This window comes from Chaetodon trifascialis, chromosome 20 (assembly GCF_039877785.1).
Source record: "Chaetodon trifascialis isolate fChaTrf1 chromosome 20, fChaTrf1.hap1, whole genome shotgun sequence".
Classification (NCBI taxonomy): Eukaryota; Metazoa; Chordata; class Actinopteri; order Chaetodontiformes; family Chaetodontidae; genus Chaetodon; species Chaetodon trifascialis.
Window position 1 is genome coordinate 6,714,831 of NC_092075.1, and position 18,297 is coordinate 6,733,127.

Here is an 18,297-nt window from a genome sequence, read left to right on the forward strand (position 1 = left end):
GCCGAGTATCGTGAAGCCTGTTGGGGAGATGGAGAATAACACCGGAACATGAGGGCTGCTGCCTTCAAAATAAATATGATTGGCAAATAACGGCAAATAAACTCGATTTTATCAAGTCACGCAGGTATTAAGAGGTTTAGGCGCATTTTTTGACTATGTTAGCTAACCTACCGGTTTCACGACGCTGACGTTTTACTGGTTCTTCGAGGGTTAACATTTTAGTATGTTTTGATAGATTTACCGGGTCTAAATGACCTTAAATGTGACCCAGAGTGAAACAATGAATAATCCCTGGTTTAAAGGAATAGTTTGAAATGCGCTTTTTCACTTCCTTGTTTAAACGCTAACGTTAGCTTAGTTCTTATTGTGGAAACGGAAAGAGTCTGGCTCTGTCTAAAGTCTGCCGACCAGCACCGCACTTACTAAAATAGGAAATCAGACTACACTTTGTTTGCTTAATCCGTATATGAAATACATTAAACAAGTGTACAAACGGAAATGTACGGTTTTAACATGGTTAGGCGCCGGACTACTCCTTGACTTCACCATGAGGGTGCCAGGCAATCCACAGAGACCCCAGGAAGTTACCGGAAGCTTTTGGATTTCGTTACTTTTTACAGGTTCAGGCTAGCGGCTCTCAGTTTTTGTGTACAATACTATCGGCTATTCTCAGTGGCGGAAAGTAAGTAAGTATATTTACTCAAACACTGTACTTAAATATAGTTTTGAGATTCTTGGACTTTACTTCAGAATTTCAATTTTCTTCTACTTTATACTTCTACTCCACTATATTTATCTGATGACTTAAGTTATATGTTCAGATTAATAATACAAAATATAACCAACAAATAAACTAAGATGATTTGTGATAGGTTAAAATAAGACTTAACTGATCCGAGGTTACCCAGCAGTATAGCAAATAATTAAAATGAGCCTGTTGTCATAGTGATAATACTAGTTTGGGGTCAGTTAGACCGCAGAGAGGTCAAAGGCCATCGACAAATATGCGTTTTATTCTGAAGGTTTTGAGCGGAAGTCTTATTTCTTCACATTGTGAACTTGACACTAGCGCTCTCTCGTACAGGGTCCGCCGGTCCTCCCAGTTCTCCTCCCTCCCTCCCCGCCGGCTCTCGCATAAAGACAGCCTTGTTAGTTGATTCAAGACACCGTTACAGCAGCAGGAAACACTACCGCCTTTCATTTCCAAAGCCAACAAGACGTCCAATCAACGTGAAGTCGACATAAAGATCCATCTTAATCTGAACGGACCTGAGAGGTCTCTACAGACGGGGGTCTCAATCAGACAGCAGGCAGGAAGCAAATAGAAAAAATTAGAGAGCTCAGGTCGACATGGATGAAATCATGTGGATTTCAGTTAATTATGTGGTGACTCGTGTTTGACCAAAAATCACAATGTTCCTCTTAGGACTCATGTGTACATATATCAATTATCTTATTACCATCACACGTCTTTGGAGGAAGTACTCAGATCTTTTACCTAACCAAAAACAGTAAAAAATACTCTGTTACAAGTAAAAGTATTGCATTCAAAAGTCTATCATCAAAGTCAGCTTGTATGTGCATGTGTACATGCTGCAATGATGAGCTGATTAGTAGATAATCTGCAACTATTTTGATAATTGGTTAATCTCTTTGGCCATTTCTCAAGACAAGATAATAATAATAATAATAATAATAATAATAAACTTTCTAGCACCATCTATACAAGACATGAAAAGAAATAACACGCACCAAGTGCTTCACATATATCAAGGAGATATAAAATGAATGTAAGATAACACAGAGAATAAAACCCACTTGATAACAACAGTAAAAATAAGTTCAAAGTAAGGATGAAAAAAGAAAACATTTGCTGTTTTTTGTCATACATGACAGTAAACTGGATATCTTTGTGTTTTGGACTGTAAGTTGGACAAAACAAGACATTTTAAGAAAATTCAAAGGAGCATTTTTCACAGTTTTCTGACATTTTATGGTCCAAAGGATTAATCCATTTCATTTAGAAAAAAACTGACAGATTATTCAATGATGGGAATAATCATCAGTTACAGCCCTAAATTATTTCAGGTCATCTTGTATAAAAAGTGACAACAATAGTTATGATCCACTCATTCCTTATGTGAGCTTGTCCTCATGAGTTCACTGGATAAGTTTCAGTGTTAATACAGTCACACACCCTTACGCCCATCTGAGTAATGTCATTTCCATTCAGACCCATAATAAGATGACTGCTCCCACTGCGTCCCATGACCAGATAACGACAGACCAGAACATTAAAGATCCCCTCCAAACACATCTGAATTTCCCCTCGTGGGACTAATGAAGGAATATTGAATTCATAATAAAAACACTCTGCTGAATAATAATGTGTGTCGAGCAATGACTGTAAAAAAAGATGGATGACGTATCTCAGCTTATTTCCACTGCACAAAAATGAAGTTAAAATATCCTGGACATGAGCGCTGCTACCTTGTGTTTCAGATGTCATTTGGAGGCAGAGTCTGCACAGCAGGAAGTGCAGTATCGAGGTCCCGCTCATAGATATGTCTGGTTCAGGTTAGGGTTGGCTGTCAATCATGTTACACCCCCTTTTTATAGTATCAAATAAATAATTAAAACCAAACTTATCAGAAAAATGAATATACATACCTAAAACGAGAGACACCGTCTTAAAGAAAAACCTATTTCACGTGTACTTTGATTTTTTGGTTTGGCTCGTGTCACATCCGCTAACGTGGAGAGGCGGGATTTACAGTCTATACTGCAGCCAGCCACCAGGAGGCGATCAAGATGTTCTGGCTTTACAAGGTTGTCAAAGTTCAGTGACTTATTTTTAAATTCTTAAATTCACACCTGCTCCTTCGCCCTCAGTGAAAAGTCCAGAATCGATGCAGATGTTATTTGAGGAGTTTGCACTGAACGTGTCTCCTCTGCTGAAAAGTCTGTTCTCAGTGCAAAATCATGCTCTCAGTGGGATCGAAGGCGAGCAGAGAAACTTTCATCCTTCAGCAGATGAATGAGAAAACAGCCTTGTAGTATCAACCTCTGCACGTGCATCCTTCTGCACAGTGAAGCTCCAAAACACAAAGAAACCAGAACAGATTTCTGAGTGGAGGGTAGCGAGAAACCGCCTCATCATGAAGCTCCAGATTAAACTGTAACTTAAACTCCTCTGCATTAGGAGTGAACTGAACTGTCCTGAATTTAAGCGCCACGTTCTCATGTGACAAAACAGTGACCCCATGTGGTTTACTATGAAACTGCAGCTTCCACAAAAGAGCACCAGAGGGATGATTCAAACTGGATCGACACTGTTCAGTGTCTAGTGGATGTCAGAATACATCAGTGGGTCTGCCGCTTTCTAACGTGCCCGTTCTCTTTGAGGAGTTGCATCAGATTACTCTGTGACAGACTGTGAGATCCAGGAAGCCCCTTTCTCTGCACAGTCCTCTGAGACCCGCCTGTGATGAAGGGCGGCCTCAATACACCTGAAGCGACCCGAGGAGAACCACAATCCCCGGCCCAACTTATGCCTGAACGAAGCCTTTGAAGCCTTGCGGCATTTAATATTACAAAGCAGATCGGGAGAGACTGGCCTGTGCAGACTCATCATAATGTCATCATGTCTGCTGGATGTTTTATGTACAAAGTGATAACAGCAGTGTCAGCATGCACGGGGGGTGGGGGTGGGGGGGCAATTAGGACCAAGGATGTGAAAGTGCCAACATGATGGAAGCAATGTCCTGTGGGCTTTGTGCAGCTTAACAAGGCAGCAGGGAATCACGTTGTTTGTTCATGAAACATGGGACACACAGTGTTCAGAGGCTCCTTGATAATAGTTATGAGAGATAAAACTGACAATAAATGTGACCCAAACAACACATGTATATTAATATGCTTTTAATAAGAACTGTTTTAACAACTCATAAAAAACAAAATACAAAAATATACAGCTCAAAGTAGGCCTACGAGTCAGACCTTAAATATACAAAAGCAAGCTCTCTGGACAGAAGATATCTGCTTAATGTGGTTCAGCTGTTCAGCACACGAGCCTGTAAAGAACATCAATGAGCGTCTTTTTAAATGAATAAAGGGAGGAACTACGGTAGCATTCTTCACATGTAAACCATAACGGACACGCCTGAGGTTTGTCTTTAATGCATAGGATGTTTTTTGAAAGTCTATAGCAGTGTTTCCCCAACCTTTGTGTCTTCTGAAGCCTCAAAAACAAATCAATATCATCGTGTGAACCCCTCATTGAAGCAGGACCTGTGAACAATTCAACCAAAGTTACATTTCTCTCTCTCCGACTGTGTCATTTGAAGGATTTTAGAGTGCTGAAGATGTACAAATATCCAGGATGTGTCAAGTTAAAAAGCAAAAAAACAGAGAAACATCTGAATAAATTAGCATAATTTTGCACAACATAAATATAATCTGTTCCTTCACGTCCTTTGATCATCTTGGAAACCGCTGAACTAAAGCGAACGCAGAAATATTTTACTTTGGTTTTGTTCAGCTCTCTAACGCGGCCGCAGGAGCACGGCGTGGAAACCTCGTCCTCGCCGTCGCTTCCTAACCCTTGAAGTTCTGAAAGATCTCTGCGGCGTCCAGCCAGGACCTGAAGCAGACCAGGCCTCGGTCTCTGATCTGCTTCCTGCCCTTGTCTGTGATCATGTCGCCGTTCTCCTTCACGATCACCAGTTTGGGCACGGCTGTGATCTTGTAGCGCTGCCTCAGCTCACTGAGAAAGAGAGACAAAGGACGCGTCGTCATATATATTCTACAAACAAGCATTACGTGCTGGAGCATAAAGTGCATGCACTCGGTACAAATCTGAGGTACTTGTGCTTAAACATTTCCACGTGATGCAACTTCTAAACATGACTAATTTCATTTCAGCTGCAGTAGTCAGTTACTTTGCAGATTTTTAAATCCCATAATGAACCTATGAAACCTGATGCACTGTCATACAGTTACTCAAACCACCACACAGCACAAATGCAGCTAATATGTAGATGCATCAGTATAATGCATCACAATATGACTGACTGACAGAGGCCACTTGGCCCCTTTCATATTTTCTATGTAAATCTGATGTGGTGGTACGTTGTTATATTCAAAGTACATCTACTCAGGGTCAGTGCATGAGTACAAATCTGAGCTGAGGTACTTGCACTGTGCGTATTATATGATTTTTGATCAAAACACTGCACTCACAGCACAGTAAAGCTGAAGTGATCAGTGGATTAATCGATTATTCGATCAAAAAATAAATTCTATGGTTCCAGAACCTCAAATGCTCTTCCTCTGATCGCTGTGAACAGAATATTTTGGGGTTTGACAAACAAAACTAGACATGTTAAGGTGTCTCCTTGGGCTCCTGGAAACTGGACTGGACATTTTTCACAATTTTCTAACATTTTACACTTTCTTCTGCTGTTCTATTGATTAGGTTATAAATAACAGACACATATTCACAAGACAAAACCCAAAGACAAAGATTGAGTGCACCATGGGATCCGGACACCCAGAGACACATATGTATACATGTAAAATGAAATAAAACAAAGCATAAAAATCAGAATTGAACCGATTAGTTTGAAGCCACCATCACTGTGAGTCTGTCTGCTCTGCATTAATCCCTGAGGTGACCCTCACAGGCATTTTACATAAGCTGCCTAACAGGCTGGACAGACAATAGAGTTAAATCCTAACAAGATAAAAGACGAATAAAGCACAGCCCAGTGCAGCTAATTGTCTTTTACATACACGGAGGGTCTGAAATGTTTGTTTAACATCAGGAAAGATCCACACACCTGTTGACTTCCATTGACTTTTCATTGAATTTCGCCACTTACTGCTTGTAGTCGTCCGTCCAGGGCAGAGCCAGCCAGTCTCCGTGCATGTCATGGTAATACTCCACCATGTCGTCCGACGACTTGTCAGAGGAGACGAAAACTATTTCAAACTGCGCGGGAGGGTCGCTCTCCTCCACCAGCTCCGTGTAGAAATCACACAGGATGGGGGTGAAGTCTCGACACGGCGGACACCATCCTGCCGAAAAGTAGATGCCCACCACTTTGTTCCTCAACGCCTCCTCGGGCTCGACGAACTCCCCGTCTTTGTTGAGGAGCGTCCGCCCGGTGAACACCTCCACCATGTCCGCGCAAGTCTCACTTCAAACGGGAGTCCGGGAGGTTTGGCGGCTCATATTTGTCCCGCTTCTCTGTAACGTTTACCTTTCTGCGAAAGCTACTTACAGCCAATCCCGTTAATCACCTGCGGACCAATGAGGACACCTGAGGGCCGTGTTGTGGTTCGTCAGCCATGAGGGTGTCAGGGGGGAAAGATGCGTTCAAACGCTCCTGTGCCAGTAATTTCCAATTTCAGTGACGTTCACGACGTCTAACAGCACTTTCAGGCAGCCCGGACAGCGCATGCGCAGAGCCGCATTACTCGCTGTAATGTATGTTTTTGTGATGAAACTGTCTTGTGAAAAATTTCTTGTGGACAATATTACCATTTTCCTTTCTAGAGTTAATAAAAAGAGTTTTTCAGTTTAATTTAGTTCATGAATGCCTGGTGGAAAATTATTTTGGTTACATGTAGAACATTATTTTAAGGTGTTTATTTAAGAGGTGGATCCTCCTCTTGGTTATAATTTATTGTGTTATGGTGTGATGAACCTAGTTGCCAGTTGTGTCCATTTTTATTTTATGGAAAATACTACATTCACAAATCCAAATGAGCTTAAAAGAAACCAAAAATACATCGATTAAAAACCAAAATCAGACATTATGTTGAAACATTACTGAAGATTGAAGAATAGGAAAGCAACAAAAACAGAAATCTGTGAAGCCTTAAATACTTTTCATTTCATCCTGCCACCATCTTCCATCTTCACCTTCCTCTTACTCCGACTAATCCCAGCTTTTCCTCTTCCTCCTCTTTCTTCTCCTCGTCCTCCCACTCATTGTCTGTCTTCTTTCTTCCTCCTGTGGCTTATTCCTTCTCCTTTTTCTCCCGTTCACCTCCTTTTTAAATCCTGTCTTCACTTCCTCCTCTTTCTGTCCTTCTCCTCTGTCTCTTCACTCCTTCCTCTCCCTTTTCCAACTTCCACATGCGACATATTCTACATTTCTCTCTTTGCTTGGCCTCCCTCACTCTCTAACTTTATAATGTATAACGTTATGTATAATATAAAGTATAATAAAGCTATATTTATTCACTGAGGGGAACAAAATGAACATTTTACATCTCAAAATTAGTATAAAAACTTTTGGCATGTTGGTGCTCCGTGTATAAAATGCTGTAAAGTATCTGAATCCAGAGAAAATACAGGCCTAAAACAGTTCATTTAAAGTCTGTCTGTCAAGTACATGTGGAGGTCAGTGTCCTTCTATCTCTCCTTGTTTCCTCTGTGGAGTGGATGAAGGTCGTTTGGAAAGAAACCCGCCCACTCTTTCTTCTCCAGCCCATTGCTGCCCATTAGTGGAGTCAACCGCTGTGTTGAAACACTGACGGGCCTTTTTAAGAAAAGAAAAAAAAAAAAAAATTTCAACAAGGAATTTTTCTCTCCCAACACAATTTCCAACAACATGACGTCTAATTCCAATTTATCCAACATGCGGCGGCTGGTGGAACAACTGAAGCTTGAGGCCAGCGTGGAAAGAATCAAGGTAAAGAAAAGAAATAAGACATTAGACGGGAAAAGATATGTCTGACGAATATGAGAGTTTAGGCTGTAAATGTAATATTTACAGAATATGACCAATGAAAAAAGCACGAGCCTGCTGTGTTAGGTTCAAATGCCAAATCACAGTATCACTTTTGCTTTTATTTTATACAATATATCATTGTTATTAGTCACCTGCTTGTCCTGTTACAGCATTGTCACTGAATACTAACACATAAAATCTCATACTTGTGCATGTTTTTGTTCTACACTCTTATTCCTCACATTATTCCCTGTCTGTAGCATACTGTGTATCAGCCGAGCAGGATCCCATAAACTTGTCACAATACATTGAACTAAAACACACTTCAATTTAGAGGCTGATAGAAAAAACAATGTCTTTTTTTGTATTAAGCTTTTGTCCCTTTTCCTTTTCATCAAACTTTCTTCATGGTTTTACTTATATCTTCTTTATTATAATCCAGTTTAATTGCTTGCACCGATGGTCTGCTTAATATTTCTCTGCATGCTGCTTGCCTTAATCCTTATAGCTTTTTATCCTCTGTTCAGCTTCCTTTTACATTTTGTTTGTTTTATTGTTGTTTTAAAGGCTAATTTAACAGCTGAAAATGAGCCTTGTGTCTAACACTGACTCAGTGACAGTGATGCTGATAACATGCGCTGTCCCAATTCTCTGTCTCTATTATGTATTTTTTACATTAATAGGCTGCTTGACCATTGTTCTATTAGCTCTTTGGTTGTTTTAACTGCGTACTTTTCTAATGCAGGACGAGGCTGTTTAGCAGAGAGTGAAAGCTCTGTGAATATTGTTTGTATTCGGGTCGTAGTCTAAACCTTGAAGATAACAATTTCATTTCATTTTCTCTATAGAAATGACTGAAATGCTCAGAGAGAGAGACCTAATTTATATTTTAGAATAAGTTGACCTTAAAATCAAAAGGCCTCGTGGGCCCCCCGATGGAGCTTCTTTGGCGACCCCTAGGTTGGGAGCCAGTGATCTTGATAAATACGTCTGTGTTCCCAGGTGTCCCAGGCGGCTGCAGAGCTCCAGCAGTACTGTCTGCAGAACGCAGGCAAAGACGCCCTGCTGGTCGGAGTCCCCACAGGCAGCAACCCCTTCAGAGAGCCGCGCTCCTGCGCTGTAGTGTGAAGGTCAGAGTCTGCGAAGTTTGCAGCTTTTATTTTGTAAGAAACGCTTACTATCGCAGCCGAATTTCAAATCAGGAATAAAAAGATTTGCACTTTTTGCAGAGGGCGAAGGCGTGGACACAGCTGTGGCGTCTCACTCAGAGAAGAAAGGAATTCCATTTTGTTTTTTATTATTTTTATATAATTTTTATTTCATGAAGAAAAACATGAAAATGAGGTTTTACAATCTTTTTTAAGATAAATGTTTTGTTTTACTACATTGCTGTATTTTTAACACATTAAAGGGCTTTGCATAAACCTGCTTCATCTTAATCTTTATTTGAATACCTTTTGACAGCTAATTCAGAATACACTGGAGTCATATAGTGATCGTCTATGGACACACAAAGCGGATGTTTATAGCCGGGCTCTAAATTACGCCTTGGAATCTCGTGGCGTCGGAGCTTCCTGATGTTCAGTCTAAGTTAGGAGCACAGGCAGAGAGAGGAAACTGGGTCTTCCTGTTCAAAACTGCAAAGACACTCGACAGAGAGTCACACTTCGCTCTTTGAGCCTTTAAAGCTTTTGGAACTTATTTCCACGCTCCAGGCTATAGATTAGAAATAAAACATGAATCACCATCATGTGGAAATTGGATGTTATGAATAATGTTTTATTCAAGCGTGCTTAGTCTTGTGAGTCAGTGTATGTTTGTTTTATTTAGTGTGTATAAAATCTGTATAAAATGGAACTTATACATCTGAAGTTGCAGACATTCGTCCCAGAAACAGTCTAGATCAGCCTAAAAGAGGTCTAGCCAGTCATGAGCTCCCTACTTTGTCACTTCCTTTTCCTTTCACTGTTCTTGGACGAGTCTCAATACTTTTCCCATTTTGAAGCCTCCTTTCTTAACAACCTTTGTTCAAATGTGTAGCACACTGAGGGCATCGCACATTCCTCCTTTTTGACACTTCTTGCATGAGAGTGAGCAGAAGCAGAAACAGAAGGGGATGCATGGAAATTAAGATGATCTGATGTGAAAATGACAAAAAAAACAAAACAAAACAGAGAGCAAATTGAAGCTTATTCACACATGAACATCACTTTTTTTTATATTTTTAACCCAGAATAACTTGCAGAATGCATGAAGTTTGACAGAGGAAAGATTTTCATACATCTATTTCTAACGCTGTGGCTGCAGTATATTCTATTTGGTATTGTGTTATATTTCTAAAGGCCCTGAAAATGTGACTTAAGATACACATTGTACATTGACTAGAACTGTACTCATTTAAGTATGCCAATAATTAGTGTTTATATAGGTCCTTACTTCATGTTACAGGGAGGTTTTTGATTATTACATTATGAGCTTTTTCAAAAGTTAAATAATAGAAAATTTCATATTTCACCAATCAAGTGAAGAGACATCATCTGATTACCATCTCTCACCATCTGATATATACATACACACACACACACACACACACACACACACACACACACACACACACACACACACACACACACACACACATATATATAGTATATAATGATAATAGTATGTAATAATAGAGTATAATGTAGCATACGGTATTAAAAATAATAAGATGAAATGTAGATTTCTATTTGAAAACACCCCACAACAATATAGCTTAGAATATAAAGCATAACATTATAAAATGACTGACTGTAATCTATAATGTAATACAAATAAATAGCATATAATTAATATATTTATCAGGGGTATAATATTTGCAAATCAGTCCCGCAGTCCAATAGAGACATACTTGATTCTGATCTTTAAAGAGCACTTTAAAACAGCAGTTAAAGATCTTGTGACATCACGGTGTACTCCTGGGTGTATCAGTGTGCTGTGACATCACCGGTGGGTGTGGTTACAGAACACACTTCTGACCACGCTCTTCATTGTGGCTGTTTTTAGAGGCGAGACAGACTTGATACTTTCCAGTTCTGTTTTTGAGGCCTGTTGCACAATCCTCCAGCTTCCCCATCTCCACGATGAGCTGCAGGAGACGAGGTGGTGCCTCCGTCCTCCTCCTCCTCCTCTGTAGGACCAGAGACTCACTCACTAATCTTTGTTCTGTCTCAGTTCAGACAACCTTTTGCTCTCCTTTCCATCTCCTGATCTCTCCTTACGTAAGGGACACAAATGTGCTCCTTCACCCACTCAAACTCCTGTGGTGGAGGCTCACTGGTATATGGTTTCAGCTGTGGGTCAGAGATTATTACTATCAGGAAAAACTGGGTGGGTGGGTGGGTGGGTGGGTGTGTGTGTGTGTGTGTGGGGGGGGGGGTTAATGCATGTGAAATGCTCTATAGAGAGGTGCATATCTAGATAGAGTACATCTTTGGTTCCTTTGCTCTCTGTGCAGGTTTCTCTTTCACAATTGTCTCAAAGTGCTCGTTAAGCAAATTCTTCCACAACTTTTTTGCCACAGCATGCACACATGGTTTCTCTATTTTCATGTGCTCTCTAATGTTTTCTTTTCCTTTCCCAAATGAGCGGCCTGTTTCTCATATGCAGGTTAAATCATAAGATAGGTATGAGAGAGGCAGAGATAGGCTGAGAGGCTTCGCCGTTGTTTAACTGTTGTGTGTGGTCTTGGTGCATGTTACGGGCTGTTCATACACAGGTTAAAGGTAGGTTATCGTCTAAACCAAGGGTGCAAGTTTAGCTTTCTCAGGACATGCTGAAAATATTATTTGATTAATCAGGGAATGTGTCAACTTGTGCCATCTGCTGGTCATGTCTAGACAACAGAAATATCAGTTTCTCAAAGCAGCCAGTGGTGGATCAATTATTGAGATACTTCAGTGAGAGCAACAATAGAACAAAACACAAATACTCAATTGCAAGTTAAATTTCTGAATTTAAAATGTTACTCACTGTTAAGTATTATATTATAAGATCGTTATCACTGTATCTTATACTGTAGGGTGGTTAAATCTGCAACAGCACTTCATAGTTTGTAAGCTCGTCACTTCCTGTTTTTGTGTAATCTTTTAAAAATATTTTAAAGTAATGTAATCATAAAAAGTATAATACTTGCCTCTAAATGTAAAATTGAAATACTCAAGTAAAGTACAAGTATTAATTGTCACCATTTGAACTTTCGCACTGAAGTTTCTTCCGGCTGATTCATACTCTGCTGTCAGTCTAGACAAACAAGACATCCAGATGTTGCAGCTGTACATTTCAGTTTTGCAAACCTCAGGTCACATTCCTCCAAAAGACAACACAATGTAAAACAGAAATGCACTCTTTGCTGTTAAACTGGCTTTTGTCTGTTGTTTTGTTGTCTACTGTCAATCAGTGTCCCGCCTGTTATTTATTTCTGAAGACACAGAAAGTCAGGTATAAAGGCGCAATTGTTCTTTGTTGAGGAAATAACCTGCATAGCTTGAATGAAGTCGCACTCTCCTTTAAAGGTGTGGGCGGGGAGCAGACAGCAGAGTTGGGTTACAGAGCCAACCCCTTTTCTATTCTCACACGCATACACACACACACACACACACAAACACACACACACACTGCAGTGCAGTCCAGTCACAGTCCAGGCAGGCACTTTGGGTGAGCTCAGGTTGTAATCTCAAGCTTTCCTGGATGGCTATGAAACTCACGGCCATCAATGAAGGATTACAAAAGGCCACGCCACGGGGGAACTTGCACGGCTCGTCCACACCTTTTCCAAAGGTCATTGACCTGTGAGAAAGGGCTGATCCAGTTTCACTCCTCTTTGTCAATGACACTGAACTTTCGTGTGTCGGATGAGCACTTTTATCAAGTGAGGAGATGGCCAAGGTGTACAGACTCTATGTAGGAATAGTAACAGGTAAGACTTGCTGTTGTTTTCTCTTTCACTTGAATCTGTCTTCACCTACACATGAACTGTGGCAACCCCAAATCAGACACGTTAGAGTGATGTTTACATGTAATTACTATTTTTAATGTGCACTCCTAGTTGCAGTCATCTTGTTGTAATTGTTGGTGCGCCTTTAAAGCACCTCTCTCGCATTGTCAGCTGGGATGGGCTGCAGACTTCACTGCTGGTTAATGATTGAATGAAGAGTCCATAAACCAGCAATATATCCCTCTTCATTACTTATCATTATCAAAACAGGCTTCCCTAATGTGGAATGAAATATGACAATTGATAACTCACTGTAATTTCCTCATATATGTACAGATTTAGAAAGTCGGTGGTGTGTGTGATCAAGCTGCCCTATGAGTGATGTGGGAGGGCAGTTAATGGTTTTAGTTTGGCAGTAAAAGTGTGCATGTGTGTGAGAGACAGGAGTGGGCGTGAATGAGAGAAATGGGCACTTTCTTCTACCCTATAAGGCTGGCTGGCATCGTTACTCAGCAGCCATTTCCTAATAACTTTGATTGTGATCGCGTTTTTACGCTGTCATCTCTCATGTAGATCTAATTCAGGGGCTGGAATGTGGTCTCACATGTTTATGCATCGTCACGTGCATGCATTTGTTTGTTGCGAGTGTGTACGTCTGCGTGTGTGTGATTGTCTTCTTGTTTGTGTTTCTGGCTGCAGCTCTGGCCTTATGCAAATACTCCCTGGCAGAATGGAATACCACAGACGAGTCTGCCAATCGGACTGTGTCCTACTGTCAACACCATGGCAACAGAGACAATTGCACAGGTAGATATGGAGAGAAGGTGACGGACCGTTCTTGTGCGGTGTCGTAAATGGCTGCTTTGAAGTTTTAAGGTGGAGGTTTAATGGAAGAATGGGCAAAGCACAGATGTGGATGTAAACATGCAAACACACCTAAGCGGATAAACATTTTACAGGAAAGGAAAGAATGAGAAAAGACATAAATAGAGACAGTTAATTGTGGGGAGTCATGTTTCAGGCTGTCCAGGGCGCAGAGGAGTAATTAAAATGCCTGAGCTGATCAGGAGTCTGAGCTGGTTGTTAAGAAACCTCTCTTTGAAAAACACATCAACTCCTGAGGAGAGGGTCATCTAATTACAGCAAATATACTTCATTGAAATCTTATAATTCAGTTCCTTAGAAATATTTTTGTCTTGGTGTGATGGATTAAATGCATCAACGGAGAAAAATATATATTTTTCAGGGTTGGGCCTTTGTATTTTCTCTGTGTGTCTGTGTGGGTTTCCTTCAGGTGCTTTCATACATACAGTCCAAAGACATGCAGGTTAATTGCCATGTAAATGATCTTAGATGCTGTTTTGTCTCTGTATGTCCGCCCTGTGATGTAACCTTTCAGGGTGTGCCTCTTGTCCATGCCCCCCGCAACCCTGCAAAGCATCACTTATATAATGGGAAGGATGGATATATCAAAAATTTTGAGACAGATGCTCCTTTGGTTTCTCGCTGTGGGCTAATTTAGAAGAATGATACCTTCCTCATATCTGTATGCTACATATTACTCAACCTAGCAACAGGTTATCTTAGCTGGAAACAGGTTAACATAACTCATCATCTGAAGTCCCTCTGAAACCACAATTTACCTTTTTTACAATTTGGGATTAAGCAAATGAGATATCACATGTTAATTATGTACTTTATGTGTTGGCAGATGTTTTTATTACATTCCAGGCTAGGTATTTTCACCATTAAGTGAACCAACTGCTGGCCAGCTATAACCAGTAGCAGGTTAGCTTAGCTGAGCAAAGAGACTGGAAACAGTGGGAAAGGTAGCTGTAACAGTCTCTAGACCCAAACCAATGAGATGGCCAGTAATCTTAGATGCTAGTAGATGCTTTTTATTCCATTCTTGGCTGGTTGCCCCTGTGAAGCTACGCTAAACTAACCAACTGCTGGCTAAAATCAAGTTAGCTTAGCACAAAGACTGGAAACGTAACTCATCCCTCAACTCCCTCTGAAACTACAGCTTGTTATTTTAAAACTTTTATTAGACAAATGAGATGAAATATGTTAATTACTTGGCTATCTTAGGTGGTAGTATACGTTTTTATTCCTTTCCAGGCTAGCTGTTTCCCCCATTAAGATAAGATAAACCAACTGCTAGCTTTAGCTTCATATGTAGGAAACAGTTATATGTTTCGATCTTCCCGTCTAGGCTCCTGTCAAGAAAGCAATAAACATATTTTCCAAACTATTCTTTTGAACTTTGTAACTGGATATTTGTCAACAATAAGGTAATGGAGGCAAGCTGCATCTCATGTTTCTGCTAATAACTGAAGCGGTCTCACTGATGTCACCTGAAGCGCAGTATTCTTTTACAGGCAAATTTTCAAAGTTAATCTCACAGGAATGTGCTGTAAAGATAGCGGCAGCCTGTGGTATAAAAAGTTCTATGTGTAACTGGTGGTCAGAAGTTCAGCATTATTATGCCACACCAGCATTTAGGGTGTGTTTTAGTGTTTGTTTGTGAGCTGGAGAGACGAGCAGGAGGTGACACATGAGGAGAAAGTTAACTGTAGTGGGACTGTATCCCACCTTAGCATGTGCTTCATTTTGTAAATAATTGTAATAATAAAGACAGATGGTTAATGAGACCTTGGTGACACAAGGCTTTTCCTGGCACTGATTCATCAGGACCCCTCGCTGGATCGTATTGCAAACAGTCTATTTATACGTCCGGCCATGCTAGAAGGTGAGCGTGTAAGTCAAAGCAGCAAGCTGACAGAACGTGACACAGTTACAGAAATAGTCAGACGTTTTGCGGAATGAGATTTTCGCTTTCTTGACAAGAGTTACGTGAAGATCGATGCCGCTCGGATGTTAGTAGGCCATGGTAAATTTGGAGCTACAGTCAAGAGATGTTTGCTTAGCTAAATATAGGTTTAAGACTGGAAACAGTTCACCTGTAACATTTTAACTGGTGAGTTTTAGAGGGACTGGTAGGTAGATTTTGCTTAAGTACCTTCAGACAGAGCAAACCCAGCTGTTTCCTGTTTTGAACCTCTATGCTAAACTGAGTTAAGCTAAGCTAACTGGCTGTGGCCTTACACAAAATGGACAAACATCATGGTAGCGTCAATCTTCTCATCTTACTCTTAGCAAGAAAGCAAATTTCAAAATATCTAACTACTCTATCATACGACAAAATCGTACCTTTCTCTCTTCATGGGTTTATATACTGTGAACTTTCACAGCTGATGAAATGCTGAATTAAATTTTGAATGTTGTCGCCTCATTTCTCCAGCAGACACAGCAGATGCAGGCCACTTCTCGAAATGTCCTGAGGAATTCACCAGCTACTGTGTCCATGGGGAGTGTCGTTACATTGAAGAACAGCAAACACCGTCTTGCAGGTGAGAGACATCTCATATAGATGAGAGGTGTAGCTGTAAGAAGGACGGGCAGGATCATGTGCTGCTACTCTGTGTTTCTGCACTGCAGTTGGTTTTGAGTGATTCGTCACAATACATCTAGAGATCATTTGACAATAAGAGTCGTGAAAGTTTTTCCTTCCTTTGTCGCAGGTGTCAGCCGGGTTACATTGGCTCCAGGTGTGAATATCTGGACTTGGACTGGCGGATAGGAGAGAAACAACAGATCATAATAGCCTGTGTCATCGCAGGGCTCGTTTTCCTTGTTGTTTTCATTGTATTCATCTGCATTTGTTCACAGTAAGTGTTTGTGCGCGTAGGACGGACATAAAATTTGATTTAACATATAAAATGTATGTAAAGGAATAGTTGGCCAGTTTGGGAGCAAACGCTTAATCACTTATTTGAGAGGTAGATGAGAAGCTCAATACTAGCAACACAAGTTGGGAAAGTTGTGGAATGCTCCGAAAACACCAGTTTGGATCGTTCCACAGGTAAATGGGCTCATTGGTAACAGGTGATAGTATCATGATTGGGTGTGTAAGGGGCATCGTGGAAAGGCTCAGTCATTCAAAAGCGAGGATGGAGCGAGGTTCACCACTTTGTGAACACATGATTGTATGAAGGATGTTAGTAAATGGGCTCAGGAACACAGAGAGACAGCATGGCCTCACATAAAGAGTAGAAACAGGGGAAACTGTGAGCCTGGATGTGTCATAAGGTAACAGAATCCACCTAGCAGCATTTCTGAGGCTCACAGATATGAAAGTGGAATCAATCTCATCTAACTTTCTGTAAGAAAGCCAATCCCAAAGTGTTCGTCTAAAACTGGTTTTGCCATTCTTGCTGCATATAAAAAAATGCCCTTGGATCCTGTAAACAACATGTTTACATGTCTGTCAGTCGTAGATACAGACTGTGTTGGCGGAGGAGAAGACGGAGGGAGGAGCCGAGGAACGGGACAGAGAAGCTCAGCATGATGGACACCAGTGCAGCACAAACACGCTTAACCGAAGACTCAGCAGAGCCACCACGCACCAACGCTGTGTGAGCGGCGTGTGTGAGCGGCGTGTGTGAGCGGCGTGTGTGAGCAGCGTGCGACTACCAGTCTGGAGACTGTTTAGACGTGAGGGATTCTGTCCTTCGTGTGACAGCTGCTGCCTTTTGTCTCGCAGCGACGGCAGCGTGCTGTACGAGGTCCCTCTGTGCTGAACAGGACTGGAGCCTGCTCAAAGGGAAGACATTTCTGAATGGGGGCTGCGTTGGTTCAAGCACGAGCACACGCGTTTGGACCCCCGTCCTAAAGATCAGGCTCGTCTGAAGCTTCAGACCCCTTCCTGGATTTAAAATAAACACAAGTGTTCAGCTGGTTGTGCGCTGGCATGGACACTTTTTGCCAAGTGGCACGGAGCCACATCCACTTGTAACCTTTTGACTTGTAAAAAATAAATTGTTGCTATGTTGGAAAAAGCTGTGACACCAGCTGACAGCTGGTCATAACAGTCGATCAGGTAATTGGTCTGCTTGGGACACTCTGAAAAATGAGAGGAGAGGGACCGTGTGAAGATACTGCACTCCACGCTCTCTTCGACAACTCTTGTCACACATGAATAAATCATTAAATGCATAGAAAGAATCAATAATTACCGCCTGAGTATGCTGCATCCTTGTGTCATATTGTTTCTGCTTTGTTTAGAGTCATTTCACAGTCATGCACAGTATCGATATGATCCACAAAATCAACAGTTAGCATCTATTCCTCTATCCACTCCACATGTAAAATCACACATATTATTGTTACTCATCAACATTAGCAATGCAAGAAGAGCCTTGTAGAAGCTCGCAGCTCTGAACTCTGGGTTGGAGCACAAGGAGAACTTGTGCTGGAGGCTCCTTTGAACTGTATATTTGGAGCCGAGGAGCCTCCGAGCTGCAGAGGCTGAACAGCCGAGCCTGTGTGTGGAGGCCCGACGGAGGTGAAAGTGCTCCACTGTATGAGACAGTTTCTAAACTGCCAAGCCTTTCACTGGCTTTTTAAAGTGTATCTGTATGTGTGTTAACTCTGCATCTAAAAGTAGAATGAAGAGAGTGAGGACAGAGTCAATGAAAGCAGTTTATATGCCACCTATCAATAAATACGTCTGTA

General features: G+C 41.1%; 3 protein-coding genes across 4 annotated transcripts; 2 read left to right on the forward strand and 1 right to left on the reverse strand.

Annotated features, from left to right (window-relative positions):
* Nucleotides 1-3,906: 3,906 nt before the first annotated feature.
* On the reverse strand, nt 3,907-6,406 carry nxnl2 (nucleoredoxin like 2). The gene is made up of 2 exons (XM_070988933.1): nt 5,883-6,406; nt 3,907-4,765 (listed from the first exon to the last, which is right to left on the reverse strand). Exons 1-2 carry the CDS (start codon nt 6,182-6,184, stop codon nt 4,597-4,599), a joined length of 471 nt encoding a protein of 156 aa, XP_070845034.1. The 5' UTR covers nt 6,185-6,406; the 3' UTR covers nt 3,907-4,596.
* Nucleotides 6,407-7,582: 1,176 nt separating this feature from the next.
* gng10 (guanine nucleotide binding protein (G protein), gamma 10) lies at nt 7,583-9,086 on the forward strand. The gene is made up of 3 exons (XM_070989173.1): nt 7,583-7,703; nt 8,745-8,872; nt 8,972-9,086. Exons 1-2 carry the CDS (start codon nt 7,623-7,625, stop codon nt 8,868-8,870), a joined length of 207 nt encoding a protein of 68 aa, XP_070845274.1. The 5' UTR covers nt 7,583-7,622; the 3' UTR covers nt 8,871-8,872; nt 8,972-9,086.
* Nucleotides 9,087-12,465: 3,379 nt separating this feature from the next.
* btc (betacellulin, epidermal growth factor family member) lies at nt 12,466-18,297 on the forward strand. Of its 2 annotated transcripts, XM_070989392.1 has the most exons (5): nt 12,466-12,702; nt 13,420-13,527; nt 16,025-16,133; nt 16,305-16,451; nt 17,055-18,297. In XM_070989392.1, the coding sequence occupies exons 1-5, from the start codon at nt 12,663-12,665 to the stop codon at nt 17,200-17,202; spliced, it is 552 nt and encodes a 183-aa protein (XP_070845493.1). In that variant the 5' UTR covers nt 12,466-12,662; the 3' UTR covers nt 17,203-18,297. The 2 variants fall into 2 exon arrangements, with proteins under 2 accessions (XP_070845493.1, XP_070845494.1); XM_070989393.1 differs by lacking the exon at nt 13,420-13,527 and having other exon boundaries at nt 17,055-17,210.

Bases quoted from the DNA above. Each gene is read 5' to 3' on its own strand.
- btc (XM_070989392.1), top strand. From the start codon at position 12,663: ATGGCCAAGGTGTACAGACTCTATGTAGGAATAGTAACAG. The intron at 13,528-16,024 runs GTAGATATGGAG...TCATTTCTCCAG, and splicing joins CAACAGAGACAATTGCACAG to CAGACACAGCAGATGCAGGC. The intron at 16,134-16,304 runs GTGAGAGACATC...CCTTTGTCGCAG, and splicing joins CAGCAAACACCGTCTTGCAG to GTGTCAGCCGGGTTACATTG.
- nxnl2 (XM_070988933.1), bottom strand. From the start codon at position 6,184: ATGGTGGAGGTGTTCACCGGGCGGACGCTCCTCAACAAAGACGGGGAG. The intron at 4,766-5,882 runs GTAAGTGGCGAA...TCTCTTTCTCAG, and splicing joins TGGACGGACGACTACAAGCA to TGAGCTGAGGCAGCGCTACA.
- gng10 (XM_070989173.1), top strand. From the start codon at position 7,623: ATGACGTCTAATTCCAATTTATCCAACATGCGGCGGCTGGTGGAACAA. The intron at 7,704-8,744 runs GTAAAGAAAAGA...CTGTGTTCCCAG, and splicing joins CCAGCGTGGAAAGAATCAAG to GTGTCCCAGGCGGCTGCAGA.